Below are 18440 nucleotides of genomic sequence, written 5' to 3' on the forward strand. Positions count from 1 at the left end.
GTATTTCTATACACTAGCAATGAACATTCCAAAAATAAATCAAGAAAACAATTCCATTTATAATAGCATCAAAAAGAATAAAATGCTCAGCAATAAGTATAATAAAATATATGTCTTGTGCTGAGCTGAACTTTGGAAATACAAAGATGAACAGCAGGATATGATCTATGTGCTCAAGAAGTTTATTAACTCATTGAAGAGGGTAGGGAAAAGCCCCACCCTGATCGAGATGGTAGAGTGAGATGCTTCAAGGCTCTATCCCCCCACAGAAGCTTTGGACAGCCAGCAAGAACTGGCAGAAACTTTTCTCTCAAAGCTCCAGAAAATAGTTAAAGTACTGCAGCAATTGCTCATTTGCTCACTGCCAACTTGCAGTGAGCAAGCACCAAATGAAGAAAAAAGTTACTTAAAAGCAATAGGATCTTGTGATGCCCTGGTTGGCCCCTCCCTCACACCTCACCAGCTTAGGGAGGAGCTGGCCTATGCACCCAACACAGGTCACTAGTCCTGGTTCTGGAGGGAGCAGAGTAACCCACATGCACATACTGGGAGCAGGTATGCCTGGCCCAATTTGTCTGGTGGTGGCCTGAGGGACTCACAGAGCCCTACTATATCAAGTGGTTGCCTGGAGCAAAAGAATTTCTGTCTGTAGAACACACAGTACAATAGCTAGGAAAAGGGGATGTTTATATCCGTGAAAATGGAACTTACAGGGCCTCATGCACATGCCCAAAATAGAAGCAATCACTGAAAGGATCATCTTGGCAGCCCCTACATTTGGGCCTTCAGCTGCTCTCTTAACTCATTATATGAATAAGCTCTGAGGAACGCTCTGCATGGATCATGCAAAGACTGGGAAATGTGTTTTGTTCTGCTCTTTTTTTTCCCACTTAGTTTAAGGAAAGCTCTTTCACAACACTAGCTGGATACAAGCTTAAGGAACAAATGCATTACTGTCTAAATTCCAGTAATAACACATTAAATTATCAAAATGTCCATGTTTCAATGTACAAAAAAGCTCACAAAATGTACAAAAAAGCTCACAAAATGTACAAAGAAACAGAAAGTGGTGGCTCAGACACAGGAGAAAATTAAAGGGCTAGAAACCATGAAAAAGGACATACCAGACAAAGACTTTTTTTTTAAATGGTCCTAAATCTGCTTGAAAACCCAAGGAAAACCTGGACAAAGAACTAAAAGAAATCAGGGAAGCAATAGGTGAATACAGAGAATATTAATACAGAGGTGGCAATTATAAAAAAGGCACCAAATATAGCTGAAGAGCACAGTAACATAAATTAAAAATTCCCTAGAGCATGTTCACCAGCAGATTAGAGCCGGCAGAAGAAAGAATCAGTGAACTTGAAGATAAGACAATTGAAATCATCACTCTGAGAAGCAGGAGAAATAATGAAAAGAAAAAAAAAAGACAGAGCCCGAGGAGTCTGTGGGATATGACCAAGCATACCAACATATGCATTGTGGAAGTTGTAGACAGAACAGAAAGAGGGGCAGAGAGAATATTCAAAGAAATAATGGCTTAAAACATCCCCAATTTGATGAAAGACATAAACATACACACCAAGGACTACCAGTGAATCCAAACAGGATAAACCCAGATAGGCCCATACCATGGCATATTATAATCAAAATTTTGAATGCCAAAGACAAAAGAGAGAATTCTGAAAACCACAAGAGAGAAGCGACATGTCAAGTACAAGGGAGACTCAATAGGGTTAAATTCTCATTTCTCATCAGAAACCATGGCAGCAAGAAGGCAGTGGGATGACATGTTTAAAGTGCTGAAAGCAAAAACTGCCAACTAAACATTCTATATGTGAGAAAACTGTCTTTCAAAAATGGGGAGGGGGGTGGAATTAAGACATTCCCAGATGAACAGAAGCTGAGGGAGCTTGTTTCACTAGACTAACCCTGCAAGAGAAAATTCTTCAGGTTGAGAGGAAAGGACAACAAACAATAGATTAAAGCACATGAAGAAATAAAGATCTCTGGTAAGAGTAATGACAGGAGTAAATATAAATGCTGCTACTATGGTATTTTTTTCTGTAACTTCACTTTTTGCTTTCTATGGGATCTAAAAGTAAAATACACAAAATGTAATGATAAATCAGTGCTTGATGCATAAACATGTAATTTGTGATGAACTACATAAAGGTGGGGGGATGGAGGGATATAGGAACATGATTTGTGTATACTGTTGGATTTTAGCTGGTATTGAAGCAAATGAGATTGTTACAGATTTAGGTTGTGAAATGTAAGCTCTGTGATAACTTCAAACAATATATCAGAAAATATGCAAACTCAGAGACAGATATTAGAGTACAGATTGCCAGGGCTAGTGGTAGAGGGGATGGGGAAAGATGCAAAATGGGTTTAAGGTTTCTGCTTGGGGAGATGGGAAAGTCATAGTAATGGAAGATGGTGAGGGTACCACAACATGGGGAATGTGATTTCTTCCATGGAGTGGTGTACTTGGAAGTGGTTGAGATGGGAAAGTTAGATATATTATGTACCCACAATAAAAAAAACAGATCAATTAAAGGGGTAATGACAATTATAGGCAATACATGTTCCTGGGCAGGATTTAAGTAGGAGAGTAGGCTCAAAGGAACATTATTGGGATATTGGATTATAGACTGAAATTGGAAAAGTTGGAATATAGACTGAAACTTTATATCAGTGTTAAATTTTTTGAATTTCATAGCCATACTTAAGGTGGATGCATAAGTGAATATTCTTGTTCTTAGGAAATGAACGTGGCAGGATTAAGTGTTCAAGGAGAATGATATATGCAGACTGGGGAAGTCATGGACTTACCTAGAGGCCATCTCCCAGCCCTCGCCTACCCACTCCACCCCTCCACCACCCTCCCCCTATGCCTCCTTTTCTATTGTGTGCAAGTGTATCAAGAAGTTTCCATTATGCTGCGCAGGGGAGATGGCAGGTCTAATGAAAATGCCTGACCCTGGAAACTAGAAATAAGCAACCAAGTTTCTTATCAGGGCAGCTACTCTCAGTGGCAGGGCCCCCTCCGCCTGTGTTGTATAAATACCCCACCCTTGGACAGCACAGATTTCTCTTTCCTCTCTGATATAAAGTGGGGTATGCAGAGCTGCCATCCACCAACCCTGACCCAAGCGGTTGACCTACCAGGGAGACCCGCCAAGACAGGATCTCTCCTCCGGCTCTTTTGGTCAAAAAGTAATTCGCTGAAAAAGTAATTTGCTGAAAATTTCTGTTGTACCTGAGCCTGTTTCCTCATGACGTTTCACGCGACCTACACTAGAGTGTTCAAAAAATGGATTGATAAATAGCCAAACAGATGATGGATAGATAGAAAGATAAAGCAAATGTGGCAAAATGTTAAAATTGGTGAATCTGACTGTCGGGGGGTATGGGAAAATGTTGGAGTTCTCTTTATAGGGCTTGGATTATTTTTTGTACTGTTCTGTAAGTTTGAAATTATTTCAGAATAAAAAGTTGAAAAAAATTTTTAAAGGTGGGGGATGGGGGAGAGATTCACATCTAGAGCTAAAAGTTAGAAAGCAAAATAAAAGCAATTAGCATCCAACTAATGCCTGTCACAGCTGTCAACAGAGTGGATATTCATTGAGAACTACTAGCTGGGAATAAGGTGGCTAATGGCTAGGACTGTGGCTTAAAATAAGGCTCAGTTCCAAGTTCCAGCTATGTAATGTATCAATTATATGATCTTATTCAATTTCTTGAAACCTCAGTTTCCTCATTGTAAGTGTACCTACGTTATAGGAACATTTCATGAGATGATACAAGTAATATGGTCACATGCAGTTTGGCTTCCCACTTCCTCTCCAGGAAGGGTTCTTAGCCAGCCCTTTCCTGAAACCACTGCCTCCTTCCACCCCCAGTGGGGACTGAGGTACAGATGGGGTCAGAGTTAGGTGGGACCCCAAGCCCATGTGAGGGTCTTCATTCCTCTTGCAGGTATCCCTGTTGTTTCAGTTTGCTAAAGCTGCCGGAATGCAATATACCAGAAATGGGCTGACTTTTACAAAGGGGATTTATTCGTTTACAAATTCACAGTTCTAAGGCTATGAAAAGGTCCAAATGAAGGCATCAGGAGAGAGATATCATCTCTGAAAAAAGGCTGCTGGTATCTGGGGTTCCTCTGTCAATGAGAAGGCACATGTCTGGCATCTTTTGGTCCTTCACACCTGGATCTCATTGCTTTCAGCTTTTGGTTCCAGTGGCTTCCTCTCTGAGTGTCTGTGGGTCCTCTCTTAGCATCTCTGGGATGTTTCTCTCTAAATTATATCTCTTGGTGTTTCTTCCTTTTATCCTCTCCTAAAGGGCTCCAGTAAAGGATTAAAACCCACCTTGAATTGGTTTGGGTCACATCTCAATTGAAACAATCTAACCAAAATGTCCCAACCACAATAGGTCTGTACTCACAGGAATGAATTAAAAGGACATGGCCATTTCTGGGGTACATAACAGCTCCAAGCTGCCACACCTGTACGCAAGGGACATCATCCAATAAAAACACCATAGAGCCTAGTCCAGATACGTTACCTACTGAAATTTGATCAACATATCTATAAATTAATTAATGAGTAATTGCAGTAGTCAGTCTCTAAAAAGACCCTCACTGAATGTCCTTATTAGTCTCCTCTCACATTGAATAAGACTGACTGAGCAACTAATAGAATTAAAAGCAAAATAAATAAAGAAGCAAACAAAAAAACCCCACCCACCATGACAGGCCCAGAGAGAAACATGTAACCATCTCTGTCTAGAGCTACTCAAAGTGTGGTCCCAGAAACAGCAGTATTGGCATCACCTGGGACCTTATTAGCACATTAGAAATACAGAATCCCAGCCCTATCCAGACCCAACTAAATCAGTATATGCATTTTAATAAAATCCCTAGGTGATTTATATCATATTAAAGTCTGAGAAGCAGCAGTCTAAAACACACTCTGGGATGTAAGACCTAGTAAACAAGTGTGTAGCTCTTGTCCCAGTTATTCTTGTCAAGATTGCCAAATGTGTTTTCCTTTTCTTTGCCATAAATCAATCAGCTATTCATGTTGGAAGGTGGAATGGACAAGACAAAGGAGCTGGCCAGTAAGAAACACTGAAAAAGGAACAGGTTTTTGTTGTTGTTTTTTGTATAGGCAGGCACCAGAAATCGAACCCGGGTCTCCGGCATGGCAGGCGGGAACTTTGCCTGCTGAGCCACCGGGGCCCGCCCGGGAACAGCTTTTGACAACAAACTTTGCCAGCCCTGTGGCTTGAAATTATATTTGCCCTATTCTCTACCCTTGGACTCAAAGCTTAGCATCTGTTCTAGCAATGTGGAGAGCTTTACTGAGGGTAAGAGTGGCCAGATTAAAGTAAACTGCAGTCCACGTGGAAATTGCTTTGACCTTTATTTACATAAGCCTTCAGGACCTGGAGGTCTCTCTGGAAGAGATGGGAAAGCAGTACCTTCCTTTCTTTCTTGGCAGAATTGATCTTTGAGCACACATGTGGGTTTCTTGGCATGGTGTGGCTATTAATTTTTTTTTAAGTAACTTTTCAGGTTCTAGGAAAGGTGATTATAAAAAAGCAACCAACATGAATATGAAATACACCCTAAACCTCTCCCCACCCCCACCCCACCCCACCCACAGTCTTCCCTGGGGGAAAAGCAAAGGTGGATTAGCTTCTGTTTTCTGATTGCCCTTGATTGCCCCAAAGTTGCAGGAGTGCTGATGAAGTCAATAAGGGCTGTGTTTGATTTTCAGACACAAGGACCATCACCAGCGCTGCTCCAGATGTGTTCCAAGGACCAGCAGTTTTCAACAGTGCAATGGCCCAGACAAAGATAAAGCACATGAAGGAGTAAGTAGCATGTGGCCTGACCCTTATGAGGGTGCAGCTTTGGAACATATGGGCAGGGTGTGATGCAGTCATGCGGTGCCATTCCACTTGGCCTCCACACAAGCAGCAGCTGTGCTTTGGCAGCGGTGAAGGAGGTGGGCAGAAGCTCAGGTGAATGGGCCTGACTGAATCACTGGTACCAGTTCAGAATGCTTCGTAAGAAGAAACTCCCAACCTCTGAGTCTAACCTCTTAGTGCAACCTAGCCTCTAGATCAAGAGTTGGCCAACTCTTTCTGTTAAGGACTAGATAATAAATACCCAACTCTTCTATTGTAATGCAAAAGCAGCCTTAGACTATATGTAAATAAGTGAGCCTGGCTATGTACCTATAAAACATTTTTGGGCATTGAAATTTGAATTTCTTTTAATTTTCAGATATAACCAAATATTATTCTTTTTATTTCAATCCCCATTACTAAATGCAAAAATCATACTTAAACATGCATAAACCTTGAAAACATTAAGTGAAAAAAACCAGACACAAAAGGATGGATATCGCATAATTCTACTATATGGGGACAGGTCACAGTGGCTCAGCAGGCCGAAGTCTCACCTGCCATGCGGGAGACCCAGGTTCACTTCCCATTGCCTGCCCATGCCAAAAAAAAAAAAAAGTCCACTATATGAAATCTCTGGAATAAACAAATCAATAGAGATAGAAAGAAGATTAGAGATTTCCAGAGCCTGGGGGAAGGGGGTAATGAGAAGTTTTACTTAATGAGTAAATAATTTGTTTGGGGAGAAGAAAAAGTTTTGGTGATTGATGTGAATGATGGTAGCACAACATTGTATGTATAATAAATGCATCTGAATTGTACACTTAAAAATGTTTAAAATGGCAAATTGTATGTTATATATTTTTCACCGCAATAAGAACATTAATTTAAGATTTCTTTTAAAATTTCTTAGCTCTTAAGAAACTAAATGGCAGGCCAAGTTCGGCCTGTATGCTCTCCAGTTCACCAACCCCTGCTGTAGATGTTTTAACTCAGAAACTTCTTTCTAAAATACAGCTCCTGCATTGGTGTTGATCGAGTAGTTAGGAAAGTTTGGCAAGAATTATTTTTCAGTCATTTTGCATATCATTGTCCAGGCTAACATTTGAAAGCAAAAGAGTAAAAAAATGTTGAAAATTATTTCTAATTTGAAAGTTGATAATGTGTTTAGATGCTTATTGCTTTTCTAAGTTCTCCCTTACCAGAGTGATCATATAGTAAGTTACCGTGGCAACAAGAGATTCCCAAAAACCAAAGGTGAAGGCATTTGGGCCAAACTTTCCTGATTCTACCTATCTCTACTTCTCTTGGCTAGGAGGAGATTATAGAGAAAACTTTGCTCATCTCCCAGTCGATAATCTTCAAAGAGAAGGAAAGTGGCTCACTCAAGACATAATAATATGTTGTTGTCAGATTCTTTATCTAAGACTTAAATACATTTGCAAAGTACCCAACAGCCCATTTCCTAGCGCATTTTGAAATATTTAAAAATATTAAAATGAAACTAGTTTTGGCAAAATAAATGGCCAAGAAGTAGTTTTGTAGTTTTATTCTTGGTATGCTGTTTTCTTCCACATTGCTTGGCTGAACTTGACCAAGTATTTTCTGACTTATCTTTTTAATGTAGACAGATGCAATTTAGGCTACTCTTCCCAAGGACAGTATAGCTCCTCTAGTGGAATAACTTGCAATCCCCTTAAATTCCTCCTAGGAACCCCATATACCATTCTGGAAAAGACAAAAAGGAAAATGAGGCTGCAGAGCTTTGTATCTTTTGAGAGTGTCATACTTTCTCAGTTTCTAAGACTTAGAACACAGCCAAAAGAGAGGGAATCTTGCTGTCCTTTCACTGCACAGTGATGTACTGCATGCGCAGCATGGGGACAGCAATTTTGGGATGCAAAGGAATACAAAGAAGGACATTTGCCCCAGGGAACTCTCCATGTAGAAAAAAGCATCAAACTTGATATGTGCGAAGTTAAATGACAGCACAGTTGTTATATAATATGAGGTGATGTTTAAAAGAAGTCCCCAAATGGAGCTTCGACCATGCACCAGCACAGCAGATGGTGAGAGCACTGAGATCAGAGTGGGAAATTGGAGAGGCCTCTGGGAGAAGCTAGGACTTGGCCTTGGATTTAACAGCATGGTAGGATTTGGCAGGGCAGAGAGATGGGAAGAGAAGCTGGAGACCAGCAGATTTCTGGTCTGAATCTTGGCTTCACTGCTTAATGGCTCTCTGACCTTAGGTGAGTGATATTCTAAGTTTGTTTCCTTAGCTGTAAAATAATCATACTATTGCCACAGCTGCGTCCCTAGGAAGCAGACTCTGAGACAGGGATTCACGTGCGGAGGATTTGAGGGAGCGTCCTTGAGGCCAACACCTATATTAAGAAAAGTGAAGGCAGTGGACTGGGCAGAGGAGAAGTAAAGCTGCTCTGCAGTCTCAATGGAGGCTTCAGCCAGCCGACAGGGAGCCCTGAAGCTGGGAGGGCCCTTCATAACTGTCCTGAATTGGGCAAGAGGAACAAGTTTTTAACCCCAACTCAACCAAGCACTGGATGTGGGCCCTCAAAGAGGGTGTGACTGGACAATCCCTAAAGGGGCTGACAGCTGAGGGCTGTTTACGAGCAGCACACCAGCAGCTAGGGAATACCTGCAGGCTCTGCTATAATGGGTGAAATAATGCTTGTAAAAGTGATACATTCAAGAGACATTCTTAAAGAGAAATCATACAAGATTTGGCACCCATTAATAAAGAGGGGAGAAGATGATTTTTCCAAAAGACTATAGGGAAAGGAATGCAAGGGATGTGTTTGGGGAATACAGACTATATCAGGTTCATCAAGTTAATTTTTTTTAATTTTAATTTGAAAAATGTCAAGCCTACAGAAAAGTTTCAAGAATAGCACAATAAATGCCTATATATCCTTCACCTACATTCACCAATTGCTAACATTTTGCACATTTGCATGCTCTCTGTATATCTATATATATAGTCATATACTATATATACATATAGTATATACATATATACTATATATACACAGTCAAAAATTAGAATTATTACTGAGTCATTTTAGAGTAAAATTCATGTATCATGATTCTTTACCCCTAAATATCTAAGTGCATAGCTCCTAAGAACAAGGACTGTCTCTTTTATAACCACACTATAATTATTAAATTCAAGGACGTTTCATATTAGTATGTACAATTATTTAATATACCAACCCATACTCAAAATTCACCAGTTGTCCAAACAATGTCCTATATAGCAGTTGTGTTTTCTGATCTAAGATCATATGTTGCATTTAGTTGTAATGCAACTATTTTTTTTATTCTGGCACAATTCCTGAGTCATTCTTTGTCTTTCATTGACAGTAACACTTTTGAAAAGTAGAAGACAGCTCTTTCATAGCATGTCCCTCACTGAGTTTGTATGTACTCATGATTAGATTCAGGTTACACATTTTTGGTGGTATCCTACATAAGAAATGCTGCGTCCTTCTGAATTTTTAAAAATGTATTTTAATTTGAGGAAGTTGTAGATATATACAAACAGTCAAAATAGTGTAATTAACCCCCATGAACTCATCAACCAACTCAGCAATTATCAACTCATGGTCAATCTTGTTTTATCTATACCTCCATCTAATCTCCCATGTTATTTTTAAGAAAACTCCATTCAGCATATCTTTTTTCCTGTTAATATTTTGGAAAATATGTGCATTTTAGCCAATTTTCTTGTATCTCTGTTTGAATGTCCATTAGACATCTCAAACTAAGGTTGTCCAAAACTGATCTAAATTTCCCTACCAAACCTGCCCCACCTGCAGCCTTCTCCATCTTTACATAAGTGAAAGTAAAATCTAGGTAGGCACAAACCTTCCAGCTCAGTCATTGCTCCCTCTAAATGACTTATTGTGGGATAGGTTATGAGTATCATACAGATGGCTTCTTTGTCTCCAATTGTATGGAAGTGAAGCTGTGTAAGGAAGTTGGGGAGCAGCTTCTTACTATATTTCTTCAGGTTCTCTCAACTGAACTATACAGATATGGGAAACTCTTGGACTTAATGCCTACTTGTATACACAGTGTGGAACAAAAAGTAGACCCCATCACAGTGGGCAGGAGGAAAGTTGCGAGAGGCCAACTGCCAGGATGTGTGTCTCTGCCCCTCCACTTACTAACATGTGGCTTTGGGCAATTTACAAAACATCTTTGTGCCTTAGATTTCTGATCTGTAAAGTGGGGCTAATAATGGTTCCTACCTCACAAGGCTGTTGTAAGGTTAGCTGAAATAATGAGTGAAATACACTAAGGATAATTCATGGCACGTGGTAAGCACCCAATGAATGTTAACAACTTGTAGTAGACCCTCAATATATATGTGATTGCTTCCTTTATAAAAGCCCCAAGCCATGTACCTGAAGATGTTGGCATATCTTGGTCTATTAGGTGATGTTTTGTACCTGAGCACATCTGTGGGCAAAAGAAGCTGTTGGAAAACACATTTTTATAGCATTTTCTTTAATATGCAAAAGAAAATTGTCAATTTCTTGGGAAAATGTCATGAAGTAGTTAAATATAAAAGCCAACCATTTGCTGTCCTCCATCACTTGGCTTCCTAGCACAGCCACTTCTTACTTCTGCCAGAAGATTGTGCCACTAGTGAAACTTCCCTGCTAGTGTACAAGCAAGCACTCAGTTCTTGGAGGTCAGCAACTTTTTGGAGGTGCCACTCAAAATCATTGGAATGTTGACAGAATGACATGAAATCAGTATCATCTTCCTTTCTGGCTAAAGTAATTTCTACCTACATTTGAAGAGATGTTGCTATTCATATATGGATGGATAAATGGGAGGATGGATGGATAGATTGATGGATGGATAGGTGATGGATGGATGCACCTTTGTGCCTTCATAGACCTCTTTTATTCTGAATCATTTGAATTTTACTGACTGTATTTTGTGGTGTGATATAATATGCTTTCCTGTTCCTATATTTCCTATAAGTTGGTAGATCCAGAGACTTGATCAGATTTGGGTTTTATTTTTTGGCAATTATTTTTGGCAGTTATTAGTGGAGCTGTGTAATTCTAACAGGAAGTATAGAATGTCTGTTTCTCTCTCTTTTGTGTGTGATGTGGCACAGCCATTGATGATCTTTCCTAGTTTGTTATTAATTCCAAAATGATGATATTCTAATTCTATTATTCTTTTTTACTTTTTGGTTGAAACATACCTTTATAAAGAAAGTCTTCCCCTTATCAACTATTTGGTTGCCCTGAGGTACAGTTCATATAAGAAAGTCAAGGTAAATGTTTGATATTTTATTTTCAGAATAATGATTTTTTTCCCTAGCATCTTATCAAGGTAATCAGTGAGTTTTGATTATTATTTAGAATATTATTTTGAATTCATGAACTTAAAGATATTTGCTCTAGTTTACTCCATTTGTTTATCACTGTTATTGATACTCAGATTTTAGCATCTTCAGCCACTTGGAGACTCTTCAAATTGATACCTGGTTCCTTTTGGCAAACCCTCATAGTATTTGCTAGTTTCCTTGATTTATGGGAGAATGATATGATTTAACCTGCATTTTAAAAAGGGAGGCTCTTTCAGGCCTCAGGCCTGGAATCAGTCCTTGCTTCAAGAGGCCCTGGTTCCGTTTAGTGGAAAATGCTATTTAGAGACCATAGTCTGAACCTGAAGATTGCTCATTCTGACTGGATTGGTTGCTATTACTAGGCCTTTTTGGTGCAGAGAACTAGGAAATAATGATTTTTTTCTTTAAAATATAAAATGCATAATGAGCCTGTTCTAGTTTGCTAGTTGCAATATACCAGAAACGGAATGGCTTTTAAAAAGGGGAACTGATAAGTTTTGCAAGTTAACAGTTTTTAGGCTGTGGAAATGTCCCAATTAAAGCAAGTCTCTAGAAATGTCCAATCTAAGGCATCAGGGAAAGATACCATGATACAAGAAGGCCGAAGTTCAGGGTTTCTCTCTCGGCTGGAAGGGCAAATGGCAAACGGCGTCATCTGCTAGCTACCTCTCCAGCTCCCCAGGAGGTGTTTTCCTTCTTCATTACCAAAAGTCTCTGGCTGGTGGACTCTCTGCTTCATGGTTCTGCGGCATTCTCTGTTGTGGCTCTGTGGTTGTTCTCTCTCTGAATCTTCCGCTTTCTCTGAAATGTTTCCTCTTTTATAGGATTCCAGTAAACTAATCAAGACCCACCCGAAATGGGTGGAGACACATCTCCACCTCATCCAGTTTTACAACCACTCTTGACTGAGTCACATCTCCAGGGAGATGATCTAATTAAAGTTTCAAACATACAGTACTGAATAGGGATTAGAAGAAGCAGTTGCCTTTACAAAATGAGATTAGGATTAAAACATGGTTTTCCTAGGTTACATACATCCTTTCAAACCTGCACAGGGCCCATATACTATTTCTAACTCAAATTCAGGAGTAGGATGTTCTTATTTAACCTCAATCTTTCTCTTAACTGATAGTTCTGATTTTCAAAGACATGAATGTATTTCATTTCACCAAACTTATTTTCTTTATCCCGCAGTACACATGCCACAGTCTCAGAATTAAAATAGCCCATACTGCCACCAACAATAAGAATTACCAAACACAATTAAGACTTCCATGCCATTTTCTTTGTCTTTAGAGTACATCCCACTAGGGGTATTTAATTATTGTGTTTTAAGTCACTATGAACCATTACTGTCTGTGGATATACACAGGTTGATTTGTTTCATTTTGTTTCCAGTTTATAGAAGCTGCTTTTGTTTTATTTACTTTTGTTTCTTAATTATGTAAAGTGTTTCCCTGAGTCCAAAGTCTAATCTATAAAAGAAGATTAGCTTGTATCTTTGATCTGTTACCTTATTTCCTCCCTTCACCTAAAGGTAACCATCTTTTACAATGTTATGGTTTATCCTTTAATTTTTAAAATATATTCAAATAAATGCACTCTCTTTCCCATCACTTCTTAAGAAATTAGTAGTGTATTTTACACTTTTGTCTGTTTTGTTTGACAGTATATCCTGGAGATTACGCCAAAGTTGTATATGAAATATACTTCCTTTTCATAACTTCCAAGTTCTCCTTTGTGTGGACATACCACTGATTATTCAACCTATCCCTACTGATGGATATTGGGTTTTCCAGTTGTTAGTTATTACAAATAGTGCTACAGTGAGTAGTCTTGTACGTTTGGCTTTTTATTTTTGCCAGTTTATATTTGAGGTAGATTTCTAGAAGTGGGATTTTCTTTTATCAAAGAATAAATGCATGTATAATTTTTGTAGCTATTTCCAAATGCCATTTTGCTTTCTCACCAGTGTTGTATGAAAGTACCTTTCCCTCACAGTTTCCCCATGGAATAAGTTAACAAACTTTCAGATTTTATGTTTTATATTATCTATCATCTCTCTCTCATAAATGTGCTCTTTTACTACATTCTCTCTCTCTATCTCTCATTCACTCATCCTCTGGAATTTAGGCAGCTTTATATTTCTTTTCCTCAGCAAACAACTTTGGGAGTCACACACTAACTTGTCCCAAGTCTAGATTTGGGGTGGAGGGAAGAAGTCATTCTAGCTTCAGGTTTCTGCTGAAATTTCCAACAGTTTACCAAAGCCTTGCTTATTTGGGAGTCAAATGGCACTGCTTGAACAGTTTAATAAAAGTGATACTTTTTTTAATGTTGTTTTGCATGTAGCCATTTAGCTGTTGATATTTGTGTGAATTATCTACTGATCAGAGTCCTAATGAGAAAGGAATTCAGGGTGCTCTAGGTTCCTAACGCTTAGTAGGATCATATTTCCAGAGCTGCTGATTTTGGTGTCATTGATCTGGAAGATTAATGGCTAGAGATCAGACATCGGTGGACTGATATTTAGCCACAGTCCACGTGAGCACTGCTTTTCCTAGAGTAGGCATTTAATACATAGTCTTTTGTTGACAGCGATGAGAAGAAAAATGTTTCTCACAGAGCTGCCAAGTGCCCTGGCATCTTTAGTGGGCTGTGACTTACTGGTACCTGCACAACTAGCACTTCTGAAACACAAAACTGGTTTCTGTATTCTGTTTTAAGTGTTCTAGAGGCCTGTCCTTGGTTAGATAGCAGTAGAGCTTGTGTCAGCTGCTGTGACCACAGAGCTTCCTTGAGTGCTGCAGGACTGGGGATAGTTTCCTGGCAACATCATTGCTGAACTGTCATTATCAGTTGCTTTGAAAAGGTCTTGCCAAGGTCAGAACACAGCCCTGTGGAGGACTGTGATGAAGGCTGAAGTCAACTGTTTAGAGGCTGTGAAAATACAAGGAGGTTCTGTAAGTAATGTAGAGGTCAAAGGCAGTAATTGGTTCAGTGTCCGATAGCCGGCTCACAAGTGCTCGAAATTTTTCTTTCACTTTCAATCACAGCAAGACCTTGACCCTCGAAGGTCAAATTGAAGATGAGAAGCCCATGACCTTTGTTGTCCTTCTCATTACCCTGATGCATAATTCATGGTGCAATGGCGATCACTTGTTAAAATGACGGTGGAGCAATAAGCGCTTGCTAAAAATGTTTCCAAGGTGGAGTAGCGTGAGGTTTGTAATAACATCAGCTCAGGCTCTGAACTGGACCTAAGCCATAGCAACGTTGATGTGGCAGGAAGCTTGCTTTCGACGCATGCGTCTTCCGTGATAGGGCACGTGCTAAGCCAGGCACACCCCATCGCATTCAGTTCTTACAGCAAACCTGCAAGGGGACAGGATTCACCATTTTGTGGGTAAAGAAGTTGTCTTTCAGGAGAGTTTATTCTGGGAACAGGAATTTCCCAGTACCCCACAGCTAGTGAGTGACAAGGCTATGTTTTAAGTGGAAGACTGGCTAATTCTAAACCAGTGCTGGTATCCACTGCCATGCAAAGTGGGGCCAGTAAAAGTGTGGCTCCCATCAGGAACTCGAAAGGATCCTTTTCATGATCACATGCCTTCCACGTGCCTGGCATCACTCCCTGGAACCTACTAGTTCTAAGCACGTGCCAACCCACTTTAGTGTTGAGGAACCTGGGCTACAGAGGGGCTATGTAACATGCCTAAGGCAAAGTTGCCCTTGAGGTCTGGTCTCTCTTTCATATGTTCTGCCCTGGTGCCTGATTTTCTGAATTGGTGGGTATTTGATATCTGTATTTTGCCAACATCTCATTCTCTCAGCCATCTCCTTTGTCAGAAATATATATATTTAATAAGAAGAATTTGACTTTTCCTGGATTCCAAAGTGCTTTATAAATAAAGCTCATTCTGTTTCACTGATTGAAATAACCTTTCAATGGTGAAACAGATGAAGCAATGGTTCTTTTCTCCTCCACTCTCCAAATCTCATTCAAGAGGTGTTAGTTCTGCCTCCTACAATCTGTTTCTTTAATAAAAGGTCAGTGTCAGGTAGCATTTCTGAAGGAGCTGCTGATTGAAACCAGCTTTTCAATTTCAAAACAACAACAAAAGCTTGTACATAAGGAAAGCTTGATAACTGGCAAACAGGGGCTTCCTGTGAAAGAACAGTGATTTTAAATGTAAATGTGAGGTGTGAGAGATCCTCTGAAAAACTGGTCAGACCTCTTACTCAGTGTCTCAAGGTCTACAATCAAATAAGTGGACTTTTCTTTAGACTCTGTTTGGTGTAAGTCATTATGCTCATTGTTTTATGGCACACAAGGGAGATACCTTACAAACTAGCTGGGGAGACCCAACACACCCGAACTTGAGGTTCACAAGACTGAGGGTAAATGCCAAGTGCCAACTGCATGGGGCCAAACTCAGGAAGTTCAGAAGAGAGGCCCCTTTCTTCCAAAGGGATGGAATGATCCATACATAGCCAAGGTGGCATCTTCTCCTCACCTGGACCTATTACATCCATTTCCCTGCCCCAGGAAATGAGTCAACCCCTTTTTATGAAAGTAAAGAGGCCTTCAAGAGTCCAGCCATATAACTCCAACCTACATGTCAGTCAGTATGTCCCTGTCACAGGTCTAAGCAACTTTGGCTCAAACCCTAATTCCATATCCTATGGTAGTTGAAAGCTCTTCCTAAGATTTCTGCAAAGCTCTGGGTATTTTTGTGATCAGCTCAGCTTCTGAGTCTCTATCTCTATTGTCCCCCCCTTCTGTACCATATTGATCCTGACTGAAAATCCAGCCTCTTTATCCATTTTCTCTAATTGCCCTACTCATCTGTGAGGGCCCTAGAATTTTTAGAAGATTTGGAAACTGGTGATAAAAGACTCATGTCACAGGGACATAGGCAACTTCAAACTAATGATTAGGCATCCTTCTTCTTAAAAATGTTCTTTAGGCATCCATCGCAGGTCAGGCTCACTGGAAAGCAGGCTCTGAGATGAAAAATTTGCATGCAGAATGTTTCCTGGGGAGGGCTGGCTGTCTAGATACAGATGTGGGGGTGGGAAAGGAAGCACAACTGGGCTGAGGGGAAAGTGGGGCTGTGGTGACCTCTCAGCAAGACCCAGTCCATTGCATAGGATGCACAGAAGCTGGGATGTTGTCCTGAGTTGGGTTGAAGGAACTGAGGCATCCCAGGAATGCAGGAAGGAACCTGGTGCTGGGTGAAGCAGGCCTTCCGCTGAGCAGGATCAGCTCCCACCGAGAGCTGAGGGCTCCAGCCAGTGGTGCTCCCAGAAGCTGGGGAATAAGACTTGGGTCCTAAAGGGGGATTTTAGAATGCAGCCTAAGACTACTCCCCCACCCCCCACCCAGTGATCTTCATTCCAGTTGTCTGGCACCACTTACTTTCCTTCTTTCTCAAGGGCAAAATAAATTTTTCTCATGTAAAACCTTAGCCATTCCACTACTTCTTGGGCTTTTGCTGATAGCATATTCTCAGATCTCACCTTCGCCTGCACAAGTCTTCTCTAGATATATTTTTTGTATGCTGTATGGAAGGATCACATTTCATTATTTTTCCATGTGAGTATCCTGTTATTACAGCACCATTTGTTGGATTTTGTTGTTGTTATTTGTTTATTCACTTGTTGGTTTTGCTTGTTTGTGTTTTTGGGAAGTGCATGGATTGGGAATCAAACCCAAATCTCCTGCATGGTGGGTGAGAATTCTACCACTGAGCTACCCTTGCACCCCCTCTAGGTATTTTTTTTTTATTATTAATTAAAAAAATTTTTTTAACATAACAACAAACACAAACATTCTTACCATATGATCGTTCCATTCTACATATATAATCAGTAATTCACAATATCATCACATAGTTGTATATTCATCATCATGATAATTTCTTAGAACATTTGTATCAATTCAGAAAAAGAAATAAAAACAGAAAAAAACTCATACATACCATACTCCTTACCCCTTCCTTTCATTGATCACTAGCATTTCAATCTACTAAATTCATTTTAACATTTGTTCCTCTTATTATTTATTTTTAATCCATATGTTTTACTCATCTGTCAAAAAGGTAGATAAAAAGAGCTTCAGACACAAGGTTTTCACAATCACACAGTCACATTGTGAAAGCTTTATCATTATACAATTGTCTTCAAGAAACATGGCTATTGGAATACAGCTCTACATTTTCAGGCAGTTCCCTCCAGGCTCTCCGTTATACCTTAACTAAAAAGGTGATAAATATTTAATGCATAAGAATAACCTCTCTACTCTGTTTGGAATCTCTCAGCCATTGACGCTTTATTTTGTCTCATTTTGCTCTTCCCTCTTTTGGTCGAGAAGTTTTCCTCAATCCCTTGATGCTGAGTTCCAGCTCATTCTAGAATTTCTGTCACATGTTGCCAGGAAGGTCCACACCCCTGGGAGTCAGGTCCCACGTAGAGAGGGGGAGGGCGGTGAGTTTGCTTGTCATGTTGGCTGAGAAAGAGAAGCCACATCTGAGAAACAAAGGAGGTTCTCTTGGGGGTGACTCATAGGCCTGATTTTAAGTAGACTTAGCCTTTCCTTGTGCCAGCTGAAGATTAACACGTTTGTACCCTAATTACTTCTGCTTCCATTTCAATAACTGGGAGGCTTCAGGCTGGTAAATGGCTATAAAGAGAACTTGGGTTTCAAAATCTGGTTACTCTGAGTTTGAAACTTGGCTCCTCTTCTCTCTCTTTCTCTCTCTCTCTTTTTAACTTTTTTATTATGAAATATATATAGAAAAAAGCAATAGATTTCAAAGCACATTTTAACAAGTAGTTTTAAAACAAGTTTCAAAGTATATATGTGCTCTAGTTTGCTAACTGCCAGAATGCGATATAGCAGAAACAGAATGGCTTTTAAAAAGGGGAATTTAATAAGTTGCTAGTTTACAGTTCTAAGGCCAAAAAAAGTCCCAATTATAAGTCTATAGAAATGTCCAATCTAAGGCATCCAGGGAAAGATACCTTGATTCAAGAAGGCCAATGAAGGTCAGAGTTCCTCTCATCTGGAAGGGCACATGGTGAACATGGCATCATCTGCCAGCTTCTTCTCCTGGCTTCCTGT

At 39.9% G+C, this 18440-nt stretch overlaps 1 protein-coding gene across 1 annotated transcript in view; it reads left to right on the forward strand.

The window, feature by feature from the left end:
• NEK11 (NIMA related kinase 11) overlaps positions 1–18440 on the forward strand; it is a 346803-nt gene that overhangs the window by 286115 nt on the left and 42248 nt on the right. The window contains exon 16 of the mRNA XM_077130110.1: positions 5790–5886. Within this exon, the coding sequence (XP_076986225.1) occupies positions 5790–5886 (97 nt within the window). The remainder of the gene's footprint in view (positions 1–5789; positions 5887–18440) is intronic.

This window comes from Tamandua tetradactyla, chromosome 15 (assembly GCF_023851605.1).
Source record: "Tamandua tetradactyla isolate mTamTet1 chromosome 15, mTamTet1.pri, whole genome shotgun sequence".
Classification (NCBI taxonomy): Eukaryota; Metazoa; Chordata; class Mammalia; order Pilosa; family Myrmecophagidae; genus Tamandua; species Tamandua tetradactyla.